The sequence below is a fragment of the Diorhabda sublineata genome, chromosome 10 (genome assembly GCF_026230105.1).
Source record: "Diorhabda sublineata isolate icDioSubl1.1 chromosome 10, icDioSubl1.1, whole genome shotgun sequence".
Classification (NCBI taxonomy): Eukaryota; Metazoa; Arthropoda; class Insecta; order Coleoptera; family Chrysomelidae; genus Diorhabda; species Diorhabda sublineata.
The window spans coordinates 13,480,273-13,502,652 of NC_079483.1; the positions used below are offsets into that span (position 1 = coordinate 13,480,273).

Here is a 22,380-nt window from a genome sequence, read left to right on the forward strand (position 1 = left end):
AGAATCTAACCTATTTTTTATTCAAATGTCAAAGTATAAGGAAGTTTATTTATCATACCATATAAAAAAATAAGCAGATTCATTTGTAGTCAATAATGTCCGAAGAAGGTAGGCATGTAAATAAACGAAGTACTGGAACAGTCCCCAAACAACGAAATAATCATTCTCGACCCTTTACCGGCGTTGAAAGATTAAGAAGTTTGTCAAATAGTGTAAGTTTCATTGTAATATCGTTTCAAGATGATAATAAATCGGATTTATGTGAAAATATGTTACTGTGAAATGTTTGTGTTTTTAGTCTAGTGACTGTTATCCATCTCGTGATTCATCTAAAGAATTTAAGATTCGACGAAGTAATCAATTTAATGAGTTAATTGTTGAGTCCACTCTTGAAGATCAAAATTTTTCATCACCACAAATCAGTTATACTGCATTAAACTCAATTGGTGAGTCTTTTTGTAGTTCTTATAATAGATAACTATTAGTTCTTTTAGTCATGTTATGAGAAATTTAATTGGACTACAACTGATGATAGTAGTAAAGTGAATATTTTGCAGAAAAAATTCTCGAGTCTATTTTTTTTAACATTTCTAGAATGAGTATTATTGTATTGAATTTTAAAAAAACAACATCAATTGATGCAAATATGGAACACATTATTGTGTACAAATCTTATGTGTACAATGGAAAAGTAACCACAATTTAAGTATTTTTAACAAAAATTAACAATATTTGGTTTTTTCAAAAAGATCTTTTTTCAATTAATATGACCAATTAAATTTTCCCAAATGTACTACATACAAAAAATAAATTTGCATTAACCATGAAATAAGAAAAACAATATTCATTCAATTATAAAAATTAAATTATTATTGAAAATGAATCAAATACAATCAAGTCAAATGATCATGATAAATGGATTAAATCTGCCAGTCTCAAGAACTAAAATAACTACAAAAAGCTTGATTTAAATAACCCTACACATATCTTATAGATTTTGAACAAACACATTTTAAAAAATGCTTACAACTTTTAATTGAACAAATTTCAAATCCAAAAATTGAAGAAATCAACCAAATCTATTTATACTTGGAAAGGAGTAGAAAATAAAATTACTAAATACTTAGAAGATATACCTACTAAATGATCTTTAAATCTTATGGTAGCTATTGTGATAGCATCTCTAAAGAATATAAATATACAGGGTTCTAAATAATTGCAATGCAAGAATATATTAACATCTAATATAACATTTAATAATTTGATGTTAAAAGAAATTGAAACAAAATGAACTCTCATACAGGATCATCACATCCCAGTTCACCGAACTCAAGAAGAAATTCTTCGAGCTCCACTTTAAAATGTGATAATTTAAGGAAGTATCCAAATAAAAAGCAAATAGAAGACAAACTGAACCAAATTCATGAGTATTTGAAAGTGACGAACTCTTTGATGGAGAGTATGAAGAAAACAGATGAGGAGGTAAGTTAATTAAAATATATAACTATTAGAGATTTCTATTATCAGTGGTGTTTGGCCAGTTCACAGAATAAAATTTGAAATTAGTTCTAAAATAAAACCTGTTCATTTTTGCTTAGCATCCGAAGATATGGAATGAGTAAAAATGTTGCTTTTGAGTGCATCAATCATTGAACATATTTTAGATACTAAATTTTCGGGATTTTTGTATAATTCATTTAAGGATGTATTTTTTGTACCAAGGTAATCAATAGCCTATGTGATTCTAGCCATCCCAACCCAAGTATGTATGTTTGTACTAATATGGTTTGTGCCAGGTGTTCTCTTGCGGAAACAATTGTTATTTACAAAGATTATTGACAGTGATTCATATGATCAACTGAACAGTAGAAATAAAACATGAAAAATAAAAAATAAATATTCTACCAGTGGGTAAAATATTATTGTTATATATTATCATTGTTGAGGATACTTTCTTGTTATGACCCTAATTCGCCTGTACAAAGGCGCTTCAATCAGTTAGGAATAAAATAGATTTTTAGTAGTAAGTAATTTTGTAATTTTTAAAGAATAAATACATATTAAGTTATTATATTCATTATAGTATTATTAAAATCTGTTTTTCAATGGTGGCTATTCATTTAAAATCCAATAAAAAAGTCTTTCAACAATCGAAATTTTACATGGTCATTCTGAACTGATATTTGATGATAAGCAAAAAATTAAAAAGTGTTAGTAAGAATTTGAGCAGAACAGCTGAATATTGTTCATAAGGCTGAGGCATATCTCATTTTCCATCAAATCATTAGAATAATACTTCATACTATATTTGTGTATGTAGAATAGATCAACCCATGGACCCTTTTGTGTATCTACGTATGTTTCTCTAGTAAAATAGATCGAAAGATTACAGAATTTTAATGATTGAAGAGGCTTTCAAGGTTTTCCATGTTATATAGTCATTGTTTTGGAATTAATATTTTGAATGATTAAATAATATTTTAGCTCAATTTGTAAATCAGATTACAGGTAGTATTGATGATTATTCCATGGAGAGTGCTTTCTCATGTAGAAAAAATGAGGAAAATGCTAATTTGGATAATGCTGGTTATAATTTAGGAATTTTAAAAGAACGCCAACAGATGGGATATCCTCTTCGTAGAAAATCCGAAAACAAGCGATGTTTATCGAGTCACAATCAAAGCAATCTTCTACTAGAAGGTAATAAATACTCATTTAGATTGGAAATATACAATGAAGTTATTTACAGGTTTTTACCACTTTTCTAGTATGAATTCCAATTTTTCGGAACTTGTATGCTCTAGAACTCCTCTGTGGTTAGATAGAAAGTTAAAAGATCTGCTGAATTCTAAACTTCCAAATTTATTTTTTGGCTAATCTAACTTCGGTTTGATAATTTTTAAATTATTCAATTTTAATACCGTTAATTTCCATTTCACATCTTGTATAAAGTTCTAAAATAAAAGTTCCCTAATTTGGGAATCTGTCCTTGTTAGATCCGCCCTTTTGATTCACTACATATATTAAAATTTGAATTTGTAATTTTTCCATTTAAATAACTGACTGCTTGCATAAAGAACCGCTTTTGAAATAGTAAAGAATTTGTATTTTACATGGGGGCTCCTCTTGGATGATAACGGTCCCATCGGCATAAGTCTAAATTCCAAGTATGCATTTTGGATTGAAAATTACGCCCTTGTAATCTCGTCTTCATGCATTTGAATTTGATAGAGTTCGCTAGCAACGTCAGGAGTGCGAAAGTATTGACTTTATCCCTTCATCATATGTTACATTTCGAGCACTTTGTATTTTGGGAATATCCTTTGATTTGATTTGATTAAAATTGATAATCCCAATCAGGTTTAATTAAACTACAGGGACTACCTGTACTGAGGAAAGTGTATATTAATTATTAAAATTATGTACTATTACCCCACAGTATGTTAGTAATGCTCATACCTTGAATAGTTTTGTAGATAATTGTGGAATACTTATTTCTCAGTTTTACAAGTTTTATTGAGACCATAAAAATGAAACAATATCAATTATGTACGTGATGTCAGGAAGCACTGTACTAAGCTTAATAATGTGAAAATCATATTCTTAAACCATTTAGTACAAGAATAAATTATTCAAATTAAAAATTAGAACTATTTAGCACTTCAGAGGTTTAACTGGCCAATTACAAATAACATACTTGTATGAAATTCATATAGACTATAAGTAGCTATGTCTTATAGAAGAAGAGATCTTTATGTATAGTAGGTTGGGTAGCAGGCAACTGCCGCCTGGAATATTTAAAGGATAAAAACAGTTTTTCTTCATTTGTCGAGAAACGAGACTTCCTAGAGAAAAGTGTTTCATACTACAAAAGTTGAAGATAACGAAAAAATCTAAAACTTCTATTGTATAATTTTTCAACATAACCTCCCTGGTCCCGCTTCCCTGGACTGGATTTTTGGAGTCAAAATAACACTGGGCTTGAGATCGTAAACAAACTGTAGATATGTCTATGTCTCGAATGTAGTTGAACTGGCAATGCTACTGACCGTGTCAATTAAATTTGTAGTCGACTTAAATTACTTAAAACATATATATAATTCCCAACTGAGAAATGTTTTTGTGTATTGCCATAAATTCAGTAAATAATCATATCATGTCATTCATGTAGCAATTGCAGTCTTACTAAAAGGACGTTACAGGATTTGAAGCAGAAATTGCAGTCTTATAAAAAGGATATCACAGTCTCACAGGCAAATGTGATTTCAAGTTATCAGAAGTAATCAAAAGACTAATCAAAAGTTTTTTTCGTTGACACAAGTCTTTAAATACACTTTTGTCAAAATCTATCTTTATTGATCAGATCATTATTTGTGATGTTAATAAATGTATTTGCTCTAAGTTGATGGTATCATTGTAGTATTAACAAGTGTGTCTTTATGTTATTTGAATAGAATCTTTTCCAGTGTGTAATGATATTCACAGTCCGTTAAAAAAAGATACTAGAAACTATATGGAATTTGATACTGTGTCTAAAGATAGGTCCGAAAAATTAAAGAAACCATTACAATCTCCACGTACTTCTGTGGTATATAATCAAGATAAAGGATTTCCTAACTCAGATAGTCTACACAACCAAATTATGAATTTGCACAACAGTCATGATGAGAACGAACGTTTGCTTGACACATTGGATAATACAGATTCAGAACTTGCTAAGCAGCATGCTGAACTCCATAAAAAATTAATCGAATTACAGAGCAGAAAGTATCAAATAGATCATTTAGTCGCACAACTGCAAAGCTTTGGAGATAGCTATGACGATACAGGTAAGGCTAATAAATATTCTTCTATAAAGTAAAAAGCGTGGCTAAATTATGGGACAAATTCATTATTATAAATGTAAATAGTTAAAATCTATCAAGTTCGTATCTAAATTAGTCTTACAAAACCAGCAGGTTTTACAGTTTATCTTTACAATCCTTTACTTTTTATAAACCCCATAGAATAAATTTAGAGTTGTAAGATCTAGATATCATGAGGACACTGTAATGGTCTTCATTTACCAATTCAACTCATCTTTATATATTATCAAAATTGAAATTTCTATGCATTGGGCTTCAGTCAAAGTAGCTACTTCTAAAACTGTTTCATCTGTTAAAAAGTCACCTGATATTTCAATTGGCAAGTAGACAACATGATTTTTATTGATTAATAGCATCTTACTTTTTGAAAATTAATCGCTGTTGTGCTGTTGCGTATTTCTACCTAAAAGATTGATCTGAAACTAAATTGAAAATAGTTCTATTCCACGATTGTTGTTTAAAGTAAATTGTTTGCAAAATAATGAATATATTTCATAATTTAGCCATACTCTGTAAATAATACCAAATAAACCAAATCAGTTATCTGAAATGGGGTTAGAAAATTCTTATTTTGTCAGACTTAGACTAGGCGCTTAGACACAACTTTTAATTTTATTACTATTTAGCTGTGGGAGTGCGCATACAGCCAATACAACAGTTGTTCGACTAAAAAATCATAAAACCATTTCATCTGCTTTTTGATTGAAAATCTGTACAACTATCGCTTGTCGACTTTATGTCCATAGCCTTGTATTCAAATGCGCATAGACACCACTAAATAGGCCATGTTCTATACACATCAGTTTTGTTTTGACGAAGTTATTTGGATGCTCTTGAAATGGAGGGAAATGTCTTCATAGATGGTGTCTAGCACTTCATTGAATGTATATAGAAGAGATCTTCTCTGTATCTGAAATTATTGAAAAAATATTCAGATGTCAATTTAAATAATGGGCAGTTCCATTAGCGAAATGATTTTAATGAAACTTCTTCACTCATTCTGTAATATTTTTCAGGATGATTCTTCAAGTTACCATGTAACGTGTGGAATTTCTCATTTAGTAATATGTTGCTGAAAATTGGATGAAGAGGGTATTTTTGTTTCCTTTTCATCTTCCAAATGAAGGAGAGCACTGGTCATAGCTCCTCAATTAATCATTTTGTACTATTAATAAGGAGTTAGAGAGGACTGATCAAGATCTCATTGACTATTAATTATCTGGATGCGCACCCTTCATAATTGAATAGTTGAATTGAGAGAAAATCAATTACGCCCATCGAGTCACCAAATAATTGAGTCGATGCAAAGTTTCATGTATGTGATTCTAAAATGTAAAAAATGTAAATTCACAGCAAGGATTTGATTTCATCCTGCTGGGTTATATTTCACATGGACAATATGTTCCAATGTTTATTGCCAAATATCTTCCATTTGGTGGAGAATCAGTTATGTCACGGGGAATCATTTTTTTGACACACGTACATATTTAGTATTGGAGTAACTGTATTTAACAGAGGATTTCTACTGTTTGGATAGTTAATGTGTATCTCAATAATGTTGATATAACGTAATTCCTTTGGTTTACTTACAGTCGTCGATTTTGTCGAATGTTGTGAAATGAATGGCTTCCCTCATGGCAGATCTTAACACAGAATGGGTAATCAAAGTTTCTTGACGTCGTGTTCTGTTTTTGATGCAAATTTTAAAATTGTAATTCAACCCACAAAAACCATTTATCTTTATGGTTTTCCTATGCCTAGACCTTTATTCAGTTGGATAATAAATTTGAATCATTATTATTGAGTAACTATCATCCAGCGATTCACATCATATACGTATTTTACGTACAAAAATGTTTGTGAACTTATTATTTAATTACCATATTTCAGATAATCAGTATAAAAATATATCTGCTGTGAAAGAGCAATTGAGCAAGTTGAAAGATATGCTGGAAGTTGTTAAGTTGCCAGATAATATATTACAAAATACAAATCACTCTTGTGACAGTAGAAAAATGAGTTGTTATTTATGCTCGGGAAGAGAACTCTTCTGTGAAAAAGATGTGAAAAATCCAAAATTTAATTCTAGAATTCACAATGATAGTAACACGTATATAAACGAAAATGTCACTACTCGCGACACAAAACCCAAGCAACTTAATAATAGTTCAAGAGATAGAGGTAACCACTTAAAAAAAGGGAACATGTTAAGTATAGTTCAGAAAATTGCTCTGCAATCTGAATTGGAATGCAAAAAACGTGAACTCGTGGAAATTATGGCAAAACATAAAGGTAATATTTTTTATGTTTTAATAATTATATCAGTTTTTTAATCTTTCTTATTTGAAGATAATATATTCATTTATAAATATCTGTAGTTCATAATATTGGTTGTAGAGGTGTAGAGACTTAACCAAAGATGTTTAGTTTAGACCTATTAGCTGCAGCAAAACGAGCGTTGTACTAAATAACTTATAAACTTATATCTCATAACACATTCAGGTTGATCAAACCTTTTTTCTTCAATAATCTGAAAAACTAAATTATTTTAGTAATTGTTAAGATACGTGGTGAATCAAATAATATGTAGGCACAATAAGAATAACAATATTACACACAAAACACAACTATTTAACTCGGCATCTTACAATGAACGGACTCGACAAATTGCGCGCTTGAGTTCTTCCACAAATACAACAGCCCTTGCGCTGTTCGCATAAGGATAGAAATGGTGTACAATATAAATGTATTAAATACTTCTCAACAGTAAATGATAAATCTTGGATTATCTACAAAAGAAGTAGATTGCCATATCCATATCTGTGACTCCAACATTGGCGAATTTTGTGAGCGAGCTTAGGTTGTCGGTGGGTGGGCATAATAGCCAGTAGGCCTCTGGAAATACGAGCTTGCATCACCAAGTATATGGATAAACTGAGGAAGAAGATGGAAGGAATACATTTTCTTATGTGGATGACTGGAGACCACGAAGGTACGGTATTATCGCAACGCTTTGCGGAAGGGACGTTAGTGTAGTTGCATAACCCAACTGGGAAGAAGGGCAAGTCACCGAAACTCCAAGCCAGATGGCAAATGTCGCCCCTGGTCACGCGCCTGAATGACGTCATCTATCGGATACAGCAAGATTCACAGAGCCCTGCAAGGTAGTGCATGTGAATACTATTAGTTTTGGAGTTAGAAATTTTGGCATTTTGTAATCAGCTTAAGAAGTCACCATCCTTCTAGCACTCTCTATTTTGACAGTTAGAGCTGAAAACAATAATCGAGATTGTTCTAAATTCCAGATAAGACGATTACCTATATGACACTGTGTAGTGGCAACTCGATGTCAGGTTGTCAGTTAGTCTTGATATGGTGTAAAATTTAAGAAGTTTGGACATTGTTGTCTGTGGTGTAGAGTTTGAGAAGTTGATGCATTGTTGTAAATATTTGTGTGTATGTGGCCGTGGTGTGTGTATGTGTAAAAACGAGAACATTTTAATGTTGCTTCATTTTCTATTTGCTCAGATCTTAATTTATCACCTTCTATTAGAATCCATTATGAGTAATTCATTAAACTGATTAAAACTTGTGCAATATTTATTGGCGAAGGTCATATAGGCATATCAACTTCCGTTAGTTTTTTATCCTTCCAAAAATATATTGTACTGTCTATTAAGCTTTTACGATGACGACACTTTAAATTACCACAAACTATAACATAACCTTGAATCTGTAAGAATGTATGTTCGCAATTTTTTGTAGTTGTTGGTATTTTAAGGTCTTTTAGATAAACTCTACAAATCTAAATTTTAGAGTTATGGTTTTTAAGAACTGTCTTTGAAAAAGAAGTCTTTTCGGATGAAGTTACTACACCGTCAAAACCATGAAGGCCTGTAAAAATTGTACCTGTTTAATTAATTTTTAATGATATGTAAGGTATTTTTTAATTGATGCTGGCTAGTATTCTCTTGACATCGATTTATGACCGTTTTGTTCACAATATACACAAAATCACTCACATTCGGTACCGTTTTTAACATCGTGTATTTGTCCACATTTTATACACTTTTGCAATGTTACAATTGTTTGTCTAGGTATGTATTGTATCTCTTTTACGTTTCATTTTTTCTAAATCTACGACTTTTTTATTGCTTCGAATATTCTCTAAGATATACTTTTCGTTAAAACTCTCTAAGAACACCTTTTTAATGGTTGAAAGGATCGGAATGCCTTTCTTTAGTCCATGTTCCATAATTGATTTCGTTAATTTTTCTTTAGTTTTATTGTCAATTGAGTTTTTGTTGAATTTTTACTATTATTATTTGTACTAAGAGTGAAATCATTCGCAAGCTTTTTTATGATATATTATTGTCAATCAGCTAACTCGATATATCTTAGTTTTTAAGCATGCATACCAATTTATTATTTAGTTTAGTTTATTTAGTTAATTAGATTTTTAATTATTAGCATTTTTAGGCAATGCTTCAAATTTAAATCAGGATATTGGTATCGATACAAAATCAGAAATAAGTTCTGCTAATGGTTTTAACGAACCTTGGACATCAATTATATCTCAAGAAAGTGACTCTGAAAGATTTTCCAGGTGAAGTAATGAAATTAATATTTTTTATTTTAAATTATGTATTATGTGCAAGTAGTATACCAAGCCTCTGAACAATAGTCATTAACCCTAAACATATTAATCAAACCAAATTAATCTGCTTCACTCCATTTGCCAACCTATTTATAGTTTGAAGTAACATTGATATAATTTTTAGTGATGATTGCCAGGACGAAGTTAATAATTATCAAGAGCTCAAACATAATTTTTTATCACTTCCATCTTTAAATTATTCACCATCAAGTATAACAAATTACCAGTCGGAAAATTCTCATCGCAATTGTGAACAGTCAAATGGATTTCAGCCCATAATTGTACCTACTTATGAACCTGAAATACATTTTAGAAGTAATTCCGAAGGAGAGACAAGCCGTTTGAAACGATCTAGTAGGTGTAATGCAGAAGATCCCATTTCAAATCAGGTAGAGACATTATTTTGTATAATTTGTTAATTTAATTAGTGTGTTGATGTATCCCAGTATATACCAGAAACCATTTATATTACAGAACCGGGAAAAAAGTTACAAGTATAGCGTTGAGAAAAATCTTTATTTCGTATTTCGTCGTGGCATATATTTCTTGGAAATAAGCTGCGATCAGTTTCCAAAAACTGAACTTATCCACCTCTTTGGCAGTTTATTATGCCCTTATTGAGTTTAAGCACGGTTCTCCAATTTCAGAAAGATCGTGGCACTTAGGAACGCCTTTATCTACCTACTCCACGTTCAGAATTAGTTAAGTGCTCAATATTTTACAATGCAAAAGAATGCACAATAACATGCCAATTGAAATCAAATCGATATCATCTTTTTCCGCATTCCACAATAATTTGAGTTAAAGTTAAAAATTAAAAAATTCAAATAATTAAAACTTCATTATTGTTTTAGGTTCAAGAACAGTTACAAATGATAAAAAGTATGTGCGATTCAATGTTAGAACTACAAATTAGTCAGGAACATACTTCTAATGCGCAGCAGCTGAGAAATAATCTGATACCGTCACCGCAGAGACGTCACGCACTACATCCACAACGTTCCAATTCGAATACAGCCAATCCAAGTTCAGAAGCACTGCCACAATCGTTTGCTTCAAACACGGGTAATAATATGAGTAATGACATCGGTAGTTACTACAACTGGCTTACTAATAATACAATTCAAACACAGTCGTTTGTCTTGAATACTTTGAATCAGTGTTATCAGATGCTCTGGTTACAACAAAGGGAACTAGCTACCATGAAAAGTAATTTGTTAATAGTAAGTATTGAATATAGTAAATGTTTATTATTATTAGTTCCTAAATTTTTTAAAAATCAAATGAATAGAAAAATTAGGGAATCATAAAAAGGAAAATATTTCAATTTTTCATGTATCTCTTAGAAAATGGATTCATATTGAATGATCCATTTATTCAACCACACTTTCCAGTCCATTTTCTGGAAAAAATATCATTCACTATTGTTCACTAGGTTGGAATTTATGAAAACATTGGTTAGGTTAGGTCTTTTACCTCTACTTTACGGGCTCTCGGAGTTCTCTGATTGAAGTCTGTCACTTTGAAGCTTTTTTTAACAGTATTTTATACCGCTGCCTTTTTATTTGATAATTGATGGATTTCTTCTAGCTATTTGAGCAAGTTTTTCTGCATCAAATAATTCTGGAGATTAGTCTTCTACTTGCTGAGTATTAATATATCAGAACAATTGTATTTAGCTATAGAAATTAGCTCATATATCAATAAATGCGTGTTGGAGACAGAAAAGGAAACGACATACTCCACACCATGAACTAGAATATATATAGAAGTGAATTACATTGAAATAGCAACGACAAATATTAATCTGCCGAAATAATTCTTTGAATCCTGTTATAGAAGGGATAAATTCGCTAAAATCTTCACATTCTGGCTACCACAACTCACAATACCAAAAGCCAATTTTTTAAGTAAAATGAAACTGTGGACCAAGATATACCTCATATTCAAACGTAAAAATTGAAAGTAATGAACGTAAAACCTAGTATAAGTATGTATAGAAGTACGCACAAACCCGACGAGTCCTTTAAAAAACAATTGCAGCAAACACTAAAATGTAGATGTGCAAAATTCTTACTGAATGATCAATTATAAAAAATATTTACTGTTGTTTGAAGCTACTGGAAAGAGTACCAACAGTTTGGAACTGCCTTACAATGCTTTAAATACAATAAATCTGTTAAAAAGCGAGATAATTTTTATGGCAGCATTTGTCAGAAGCAGATTGGCAGGCGGAGCAATTGCAAATCGTATTTAACAGCCTTTTCCAACAAATTATCGAGAAAGGCTGAGAGAGATCTTATTTATTGCGTAATAGTTATGAATTTAGTTCTTTTGTAGATCTTATTACCAAACATATGAAGATTAGAATTCTGATTATAACAAATTTGACCGAGGATTAGATATTTGATAGAAATTATCAATTATTAGTTCAGCACATTTACTAATTTTGTTATATGATTAAACAGATTTAACAGTCACAAACTGAGTAATTATGAACAAGTATTGGATGTTGGAATTGTTTAAACTATAATTATTGTTATAAATATTGGCATTTGACTTTAGGTTTGTTATTCAAAAGTAAAAAGCTCTTTGAAGAGAAACTTGAACTAAGTTTGAAAAGTTCCGGACCCAAGTTGATTGTGGGTCCCATATGTCCTGGTTCATTTAATATAGCGTAAATTTGATTAGTATTAATATTTGCTAATACAGCTAATCCATAAACATCGCCGAAAAAATTTAAACTGGTTGTCCACCCCATGGCTTTACCTGTATATATATATTTGGGAGATTAAGGAGTGACGTCACGTTTTTCTGATTGGTGTTCAATGTCACGTGATTAAACGCCTTATTTTGTCGATTTTATTTTCCAAAAATATTATTAATCTTCTATTATTTTTGTAGAAAATTTGTTTTTTTTTTATTTACTAATTATCATGGTTAATCATTAGAAACTCAAAACCATCCGATTTATTCTTAGTGGAAACAAGCCTATTCTCTTATCGCCACTGAACTCCAGACAACTGTTCTATTTAAAACAACTGAAGTTTGGTTAAACTTAAATAGATTTTTTTGGTTGATATTTGATTATTTTATACCTTAATTACAAAACAATACTTTTAGTTATACATGTTCTTAATTTATGTAATTTTATTTTGAGTGAGTCACTTATTAATTTGTGCATTCAGTCTTTATATGACTACAAAATTTCTTCTAAATACTTGAGCCACCATTTGTTCTTATTAAGCTTTCTATTGTTATAACACTATTTTTTTTTATTTTGTTTTTAGCTTCAAGAACGATTAAATAGTATGGGACCCTCTGATAAATATTCTCCGCCATCACTTCAAACTAATCCACAGGTTTCACCAAATCGTCGAATGCATCAAACCGAAGTAGATGTCAATAAAATGAATCAACATGGAAGTTTTACAGTTCCTGTGCCTGAGCCATTTGATTGCTCTCTACCAAATATATCACTTAATTGTCTTAATAACAACAGTCAGTTGTTAGATTCCTGTTTAAACAACATTAATGCAAATCGAGTAAACATGCAACAGAATTCAGCAGCACCTAATATGCCAACTACAATTGGGCATTCTTTACCAAATCACATTTGGTCAGGACAAGCTCTTAATAACCAAGTGGTTCCCGGAAATAGAGCCAATAACTATTGGGATAATTTTAGAAGGTATTTTTCAATGATATTTTAATCTCAGTACTTTCCTGAACTCTCCACACACGTTGGTGTGTAGAAATGGGACTCCCTTTTTTACAACAATATTCATGTTCATTCTGAACACACTGTTTATGTTACCACTACACCACCACTCACATCTACGCTTTTACCTTCTCTGAGAACGATAACCTGATTATTGTAATCCGCCTTAGACATTGAAATTGTGAGTAGGCTTAGTGGTAGCATAAACATTGTGTTATCTACTTTATCACACTTATATTAAAGAGACTTTCACTCTTATTATATACTAGTATATATTTACTCGGATGAGAGATGTTAGAAAAAAAATTTGTAGGTTTGTTCAACTTTTTATCTTATTGTTAATTGATAAACAATGTGTGTTAACAACGATTTTTCGACCTTCCAACTCTATAGCAAGTGATTCATATTCATGAAAAGGATTAATATATACTTTGAGGTGTTTCTACTGAATTTTAGATATAAAAATTTTACTGACGCAGCAATATATTAAATTATATTCAAATTCTGATGGTTTTCCAAATTAGAAAAAAAACCACTTTCTTAGTTACTTTCAGAGACAAATATTGAAACACACTACTTTATCCATTTAAATTTATTGTATTATTATGAAAATAGAAAGTAAACCAATCAGTTTAAAATGTTCGAAACTGTTTTAATTACAAAACCTTTGTTGGTCAAATCCAGTGCAGTGAGATTTTGGGATATGCTTACATAGTTCAAATGATGGTAATATGATAAATTCTTTCTTTAGTATCTACTTTTTAATTTTATTTCAGTTATTCTCGACAAAATCTTTTGTCATCCAAAAATAACGAAGTTTTACAAAACCTACCATCAGTCATTGATCGTTCGAATTTTACCAATCAATCTGTCGATCCTTTCACATTCATATCTTTTTCAAAAAGTAATTCTGAACAAGATTCTACAAGTACATTTCAAGAAAATACTCCACACGGAATGGCTACTAAAGAAACTGGGTAAGTGAAAATTATGTTTATTAATTTTTCTAGGTCTATAAACAAAATATAATAGCACTATAATAATTAAATATTATGGTTGAAATTATGTTCAACAATGTAAAGTTTACGTCGAAAATTTGATATTCGATCAATAATATAATTAACTACCCTCATACACTATATCTATGTTGTATGAGATAACATAAAATCAAATTTATTGTAGTTTCTAAGAATTTTTATTCTAATAAATTTAATAATAATAACTGTCTGATACCGTGATATCACAGATATTTTCATATTCTTTTTTTATTTCAAATAATTGCTCTGATTATATGTGTATTTAAGTAAATAATGTATTTTTTATAGAAATTATTTTTGATGTTTCAACCTGATATTGACAATTCTTATATAAAATCACTGTCTGTGATATGTTTTTTTTGTAAATATTAAAATAGGTATAGTTGCCTCTGCGAAATTTATTATGATTCCCCCCAAAATGTTACTGCCCAGCAATGTACTGTTTACTTAACAGCACTTTTAGGTCAGGACGAAATGGTTTATATTTAAACTCTGTTTTCGTCTACTGGTGGGTATTAAGACGGTAGCCCTCATTGTACAAATTTGGGCTTTTATATATAAAAAGAAGAAATCATCACATTATTTACAGTTACTTTGAAATTTATAATACATTTTTCTGAAATGGCTTAGGTTTTTATTTTATAATTAAGAGATTTCTCTTTTTTTAATATAAGATCATTTTTCTTATTTTTTGATGTTTTAGAATTTGGACTAATTAAAAATATTTCACTTCTTATTTCATAGTTACTGAAATAAATTGGTAGTTTCTTAATAATTGTTTGAAAGACGTTTTTTTGATCATTTTTCAAAGAAATTATTTAAATGCTAAAAGTGAAATGTTCAATAAATATGTTTATTATTTCTGATCCGTAGGGTCCTATCAAGTGAAATTCTGAGTATTAATAATCCAATGAGAAACGACGATATCACAGAATCGCCATCGAGGGATATAATTAATAAAGATGATAGTGATGTATATTTTGGACTACCCAGTCATTTAAATGATGTGTCCGCACAAAATTCAACTATTTCTGCTACTTGCATTTTTCCTAAGTCCAAAGAACCCAATGAAAGAATTGAAAATCTTACCGATGTCTCACAGAATTCAAAGTAAGTTGCTTTGAGTAGTTATTTTATATTCATTAATTCAGAGAGGTTTGGGAAAAATGACATTATTTTCCAATTTTTATATATTTTCTTATTTTCTCAAACTACATTGTCATTTTTGGTCCAGTATTATATTTAAATACTAAATAGCCAACTACTTCGTATTTCATTTTATATAATTGAAATTGCTTGACCATGAAGTGTAATGAATCTATACTTTTACCAATCCACGGATACTGATAATGTTCAGTCTAATGTCTATGTGGGGGTTGCCACTTCTAGATAGATTGTGTATACTACTTAATTTTGTTACCAAAGTTTCCCCTCATTACAGTATATACAATAGAACCGAATAATTTTGAAAAATATATTATTAGAATATACAGTAAAAAACCTGAAATGCTAGAAAATTCATACATAAAATATAACGGATGTTGGTAATGGTCAACGTTCACAATAAACAAAGTTGTTGTATGCTAAAAGCTATCACATCAGCATCTAATTGTTAACTAAAGATTATATTTGTTTTACTTGTTTATATAACAGTATTGCAATACATTCTTGTGCCACTTTTTGTTACTCTCTTGAAAATATATATATTCTTAATTTTAGGTCTCTTCTGAAATAAATTTTATCTTTATTTTAAAAACTATCAAAAAAACGTATTTTGAAACAGAAGAGACCTAAATTCAAGAACATTTAGATGCATTAATATAACAATATATATATATATATATATATATATATATATATATATATATATATCTGAAAATTCAATAACCTTTTAAAGCATCACATCCTTGTTCGAAGAAATGCGGGAGAGTATTTATAAAGAAGTGGCAACATTAATATCAGCAAATGAAAATAGACCGGAGTTCCTAATACAGTTATTTAGAGATTTACAAATGGTTGATTCTGATAATGGAAGGTATAATATATTACAGTCTATTGGAAGAAACATAACTTTATCCAGGGTTTTCACACCAACTGTTAATAAAAATGTAAGTAATAAGTATTTTCAGGAAACATTCTATTAAAAATTATTGCATAGACCGAGAGAATTTTATTTCAACTTTTTTAGGACCATATAAGTCGAACATTCACATCGCAAGATTTAAAGACATTATCCAGTTCCTCTACTAATACCGTAAGTAAGATATGAGTTTGTACTGATTTTAGAATAGTTTAGAAATATCTTATCACTCAAATATGGTTGATCTTGATAAATTTGTTAATGTTAAGGACAAAAATAAATCAACTGCTTTGAAGTTGATTAAAGGGAAATTAACTGGAACAACTTACTGGTATTTTCTACCAAAAATTTTAAAAACTAAAATGAGGCAACTTTTTCCGGACACTACTAATCTTGCAGACCATGACAGAATGCGGTGGATTATTCTTTAGGTTATTCGAAAAAAAATAGGTAAATAGGTAAATTACATCAAATAAGAGACAAAAATTGATTAAAGAAAGGGCAAAAATCTTAGAGCACGTATTGTTTAACTCAATATGTTATTTTTATCAAGAAATGGATGGAGTTCTGGTTAAATTTATGATTAGGACTGTTTTCAATTATTGTTAATAATGTTAAGTGTTTTGAACTTTATTTCTTATAATTAACTATACAAATTAAACAATTGAGAATTGATGAAATTGGAATTTCGTCATTGTTAGTTTAATTTAAACTGACGTACTGTTTATGATCACCACACTAACACTCTTAATTATACTGTCTGCCACGTTTTTCAATATATTTTCCAAACAAAAAATTAATTAATTCAAATAGAATAATCACATGTAATTATATCCAATTAACTAGAAAATAGGGTGTAAACAAAAGGCCTTTGTTTCTATTGAACACTGTTTAAAGTACGACTATACCAGCACTTACAAATACAATGTCTGATGCACGTTTCGATAACCCAGTTACCGTCCTCATAGAAGTGTAATTGTGATTGGTGGTGACGTAGTAGCTTAACCGTTTGTTTAGTATAAATATCGCCGATGGTGCCAGAAATTCCAACTTAGTTATTTGTACATAGAACAATTTCTATACTTTCGGGTGTATACAACAATAAATTGCTTGAATTGATATTAATAATACTTTGGTTTTAAGGAATATGTAACCTATACGGACGTTTGTGAAGGAGTGCAACTTTTCTTAGAAGACTATGAAGACGTTATTATTCAAGATGAATTTGTAACTGCATTAAAACGGTTTATATTTGGTTTAGAATCCCTCAAGTTGTTGATCAATGATCCAAGATTTATGGAACATTTGAATCAGTCACTCATCACCGAATTGGAAAAGTATTATGGAAAACAGTAAGAACTTAAAACAAATATGATCCTAGAGAGTAGAAAAATGAAATTTTTGCATGGCAAATAATTAGTAATTTTTTTGTTAGAATTTAAAAAACATATGGTTAATCATTTGTTCATCTAATGGCAAAGTTATTTAACAGTGTTGTAGACTATATAAGAATAAAGTATCTTCTTTTTAGGTCTCTTTTACTTATCATGTTTTAATAGAAATTACTCTTGATGTTATGTTATAGTATTTTTCTTTTCTTGTCTTTTGAAGTATAATAATGATGCTGCATACACTTATTTCTCTGAAGATAGGTTACACAGAAAAGCATGTAAAATAATATGTCTGATTTTGTTATATAAAACCATGTAAAATGAAATAAACTCCCAATATGCCAGTTCAGTTAAACATAATCTAAGATTGTGAATTTTTTCGTTCGTTCTATGTGATGTATATGTAGATATTGGGTATCGTATACACTGCGACTCAAAGGATCTATTGTGTCTCCCGATCTTGCTGCGAAACTGGAGAACCCAGTGTTTATAACTGATCTGTTAATCCCACTTCTTTTAGAAAGTCCAGAATGTGGAATGGCTGTAGCTGCCAAAGATCTTCTATTTCATACTCTCCCAGATGTAGTGCTTTGGAGTTCATAGATTGTTGTTACTCAGTACATTCAGCAATTTTCTCTAATTATTTTCCCAGGAGAGTCTTTGCCTTTCTCAATCCCTGTAAGTTATTCCAATAATTGGTTTTGCTCTTATCTACATTCTTTTCCAATGCTTTTTCTATTATTTTGTAGCTGATACCACAGAAGGGTCCAGGTCCCATGAAGGGCTTGGCTGCCTCATTCATTGTAGGGTGACATTATTTTTCTTGCCTACCTTCTTTTAATTATTCTAGGCAATCCAAAACTAGTTTGAATTTTATAATATTTGAGCTTAAAGCTCTGATGGCTGTCTGGTTATCTGACAGGATGGTGTTCTCCTGTTTGTCTCTAGATTGAACTGGACACATTTTTCAATTGCATATATTTCTACTTGCAAAATGCTTGGTATGTTGCCCAGGATTTCAGTTCTATGTGATAAAGAGGTTTTATTTTTTCAATAATTTCAAATTCTACATTGGTGCTAGTTCTATTCTCCTATTGACATTTGGTAGAAACTCCAAAAACTCTATGGTAAGAACATATCGTTTGGTATAATTCTATCATTATCTACAATTATCAACGAGATCAATCTGTTGTGCTCATTTGATGTAATTTTTTCTAGTAACTATCAATTTTTCTAAAATATTGAAGATTCACATATACTTTTTTAAGATGATAATATATGTAAATTATGTTGATAAGAATTATTACTTTTTTTAGGTTGAGTGAAGTTAAAATAGAGCTTTTAGAAACTACAAATGGTATTATCATTGAACATTTAGGAATTACTCGATTTGATGAAAATTTCGTTGATATAAGAAATTCTAATCAAGAAATTTCGAATTCTGTAACAACTACTGCAGGAGTAAGTACTTAAATTCTTGAAAAATTCTAACATTTTGGAAATTATTGTTCCATACCTCACTATTTGTTTCTATATACTTCCACATTAACTACCATCATACAATTTATCTGTTACTGTAACAGTGATATTGAAAGAATTGAAATCATTATGAATAAAATAGAAAAAATTAACTATAAAAGTCCACTAATTTCAGAGGAAAATGCTTAAAATTAGATATGATATAGGAAAACTATCATACAATTTTCACTTTTCAGTTGCTATTTTTATCTACTTTAGTATCTTAACATTTTCTAAAGAAAACTTTCCTGAAAAAAAAAAAATTAATATTTCATAATCATCTCTCCCTTCAGCTTTAACCTCCAAGTAAGTAATTTCGTATTTTCCTTCAAATAACTGTTGTTGTTAGACCAAATTATGGTGACATTTTGGTATTAGTACTGTCTTGATAAATGATCTCTTCCGGTTCAGTAGAGCTTTGTTATGGAAAACGATTCCGCGATGGTATACAAGTATGTAAAAAAATAAGGTATTTGTTTTTTTTCTAAACTTCAGGTACTTTTTTCAAAATTTCATTTGCTAATCCATCACTGCCTGTAGCTTTTCAGTTTTTCAGTTTTCTCTGAGCTTCCTCCACTTCCTTTGTACTTATTCTGGTTTTTTCATCAGTTGTGATTTCTGGTGTTTCCAGATCTTCTGTTGTGAGTTGGTTTTGTGATTACAATCTTTTCGGGTAGTCTATCCAGGTTTTTATTCCTATATGTTTTACTTCTACTATTTCTTCCATTTCTTGCCTCTGTCCTCTTATAAATCTCCACATTTCCTTTTGTAACCCGGAGAAGTCATGTTCTATATCTTTTGAGAAGCGTGCCCTGTGGTTATTTTTAGCATTCTGACGAGCCTATACGTCTCCTTGCAAATCCTCTTATAGTTTTCATATGACGATGGTGTTTTGTTTGTCATATATTCCAGGTACGCTTTACATTGTTCTATTATTTCCCTACAGAAACATGGTGTTTTCTTTTTGAGTTCTTTATTTTTGTCCACTGTTTTCTCGCCGAGAGATTCCTTTGCGGCTTTTAGAATGTTAGTTTTTATTTTTAGCCAGCTATTATCTATTCCATCATCATCCGTGATTCGATTGCTCTCGATTGTTTCCTTAAGTCTGCTTTCATATAGGTACTTTGTTTAATTATCTTGTAGGCTTTCAACTCGTATTTATGTAATATATTGTGATGGTGTGTTCTTATTGTAAATTGATTTTAACATTCTTATTTTTCCCATGATTAATTTGAGGTCACTCCCTACTTCTGCCGAAGTTAGTGCTCTTACATCTAAAATTTTTGATGGGTGTATTTCTCTATTAGTTAGTATATAATCGATCATGGATCTATGTCCTCTTGTGTTTTCAAAGGTATTTGTATTAATTTTATGCTATATTTTTAAAGCCTGTTGAGGATGGTGATCTTGCAGAAGCTGATCAAAGTCGACTTATTAACGAAGATATTGCAGAAGAAGGTGCTGTTGGTGGCATTTTAGATCCCACTACATATACAACAATGAATGCTTTTGAAGTAAGTATACAATTTGATAGACATACATTCACTTAACTATATCCCAAAATACTTCTGCAATCATTAATAGTATTTACTCATTTTTAATTTTGGAATAAATAAGTAAAAAATTTAGAAACAAGAGGTTAATTTTTAGTATATTCAATACCAATAAATCTTTTTAATTTTTTTTAACTAGTTGCAATAAATATCATATCCTCATTCCGCTTACCAAGTGCCTTAATAGACAATTTGTTTAAAATCCAAAAGCAAAAACCAAAAATTTGTCATATTTAGCTGTAGAAGTTATATAGAATAATATGGCCATTAAAAGCTCAAATTGAAAACTTTTTGAGAAGTCAATGTGAACCTATATGCAGAATATTTAGTAATCATTAATGTCAGATAAAGTTTCATAAATTACGAGATCCGTTTAATACATTGTATGACTCCTGTCTCTGTTTCGATAAAATATTTTGAAAGAAAAATCTATTTTGTCGATATGAACAATTTTGTAGTGGTCATCATCCCTTTAGTTGATGTTCATTACACAAACATTCTCTTTGAAAATTCACTTTTTTTCATACTATCTAAGTAAAAATATTATTTATATTCAAGATTCTATATTTCATTTAAATGAAAATTTTTATTTTTGTACTGAAATTTATATGAAAATACCCGAGTTAAATTGGAAAAATAACATGTATTTTTATTACTTTAAAATATGAACAATAAGCAACTGATATCCATTCTCTATCCTATCCTACATTACCTGTTTCACTAATTGATGAATATAAAGGGATCAAATTTTTAACGTACCATATTTGGTCATGCATTGCAGAACTCTTTTAAAATTGCATTAAAAATTCTAGAATGTCAATGAATAATCATTCATTATACCATAAACTTTTTGTCCTTCTATGCATGTAAAATATATTAACCAATGTGTTTATTACAGGTAGCAAATTTATCAGTATCGGTAGATCTTCCCAGATCTCAATCAACAACTCCAACTAAAGGTATGTGTGTTATAACTCTATATGATTCATTTTTAACTCCGTTCCATTATTTTCAGATCAACCAAGTGTCAATTCTGAACAATTATAATGATAAGTGCATTTTACAAAAAAAAATATTCGATACATATGTATCACTAGATTACTTTGAATCTATTCACACCTGGAATATAAATATGATTTGGTGTAGAAAGTACCAGAATCAATAATTCTCTACACTTTTAGGGCATCTCGAAGACATTTTTGTTTGGCTTCCTGAATCTATAATCTATTATGGTTAATACTGATTTTATTTTGGGTTAAGGAACCCTGAGATATTTTTAAGCATATACAATATTAACACTGTCTTTTTTATTTATTTTAAAATGTTTTAAATTCGTTATTTAATATAAACTATTTCATAATGTACAAATAATGAATTATTTCTACAGCTAATGTTTCTCATGATGATTTTTTATTTCAGCTAACAAAAAGTTTTTTTATATTCGTTGTTACGTTATACATTAGTTTTATGAAAAAGAAATAGTAATAAACTATAATTTATTCCATATTTGTATTTGCTCCATTTTTATTGTTGCTGAATAAATGGTGATCTTAGTAAA

At 29.8% G+C, this 22,380-nt stretch overlaps 1 protein-coding gene across 2 annotated transcripts; it reads left to right on the top strand.

Annotated features, from left to right (window-relative positions):
• On the top strand, window positions 1–22,380 carry LOC130449694 (pericentriolar material 1 protein). Of its 2 annotated transcripts, XM_056787656.1 has the most exons (19): window positions 1–212; window positions 299–446; window positions 1,304–1,482; window positions 2,502–2,700; window positions 4,467–4,829; window positions 6,756–7,157; window positions 9,345–9,471; window positions 9,647–9,911; window positions 10,377–10,745; window positions 12,813–13,213; window positions 14,020–14,220; window positions 15,154–15,390; window positions 16,178–16,388; window positions 16,469–16,534; window positions 17,504–17,712; window positions 19,068–19,212; window positions 20,658–20,783; window positions 21,721–21,781; window positions 21,838–22,380. In XM_056787656.1, exons 1-19 carry the CDS (start codon window positions 96–98, stop codon window positions 21,867–21,869), a joined length of 3,858 nt encoding a protein of 1,285 aa, XP_056643634.1. In that variant the 5' UTR covers window positions 1–95; the 3' UTR covers window positions 21,870–22,380. The 2 variants fall into 2 exon arrangements, with proteins under 2 accessions (XP_056643634.1, XP_056643633.1); XM_056787655.1 differs by having other exon boundaries at window positions 20–212; window positions 21,721–22,380.

What these genes read in the sequence shown, in the direction of transcription:
- LOC130449694 (XM_056787655.1), top strand. Translation starts at nt 96, where the DNA reads ATGTCCGAAGAAGGTAGGCATGTAAATAAACGAAGTACTGGAACAGTC. An exon ending in TAAGAAGTTTGTCAAATAGT is followed by an intron (nt 213 to 298) that starts GTAAGTTTCATT and finishes TTGTGTTTTTAG; the next exon opens with TCTAGTGACTGTTATCCATC. An exon ending in TACTGCATTAAACTCAATTG is followed by an intron (nt 447 to 1,303) that starts GTGAGTCTTTTT and finishes ACTCTCATACAG; the next exon opens with GATCATCACATCCCAGTTCA.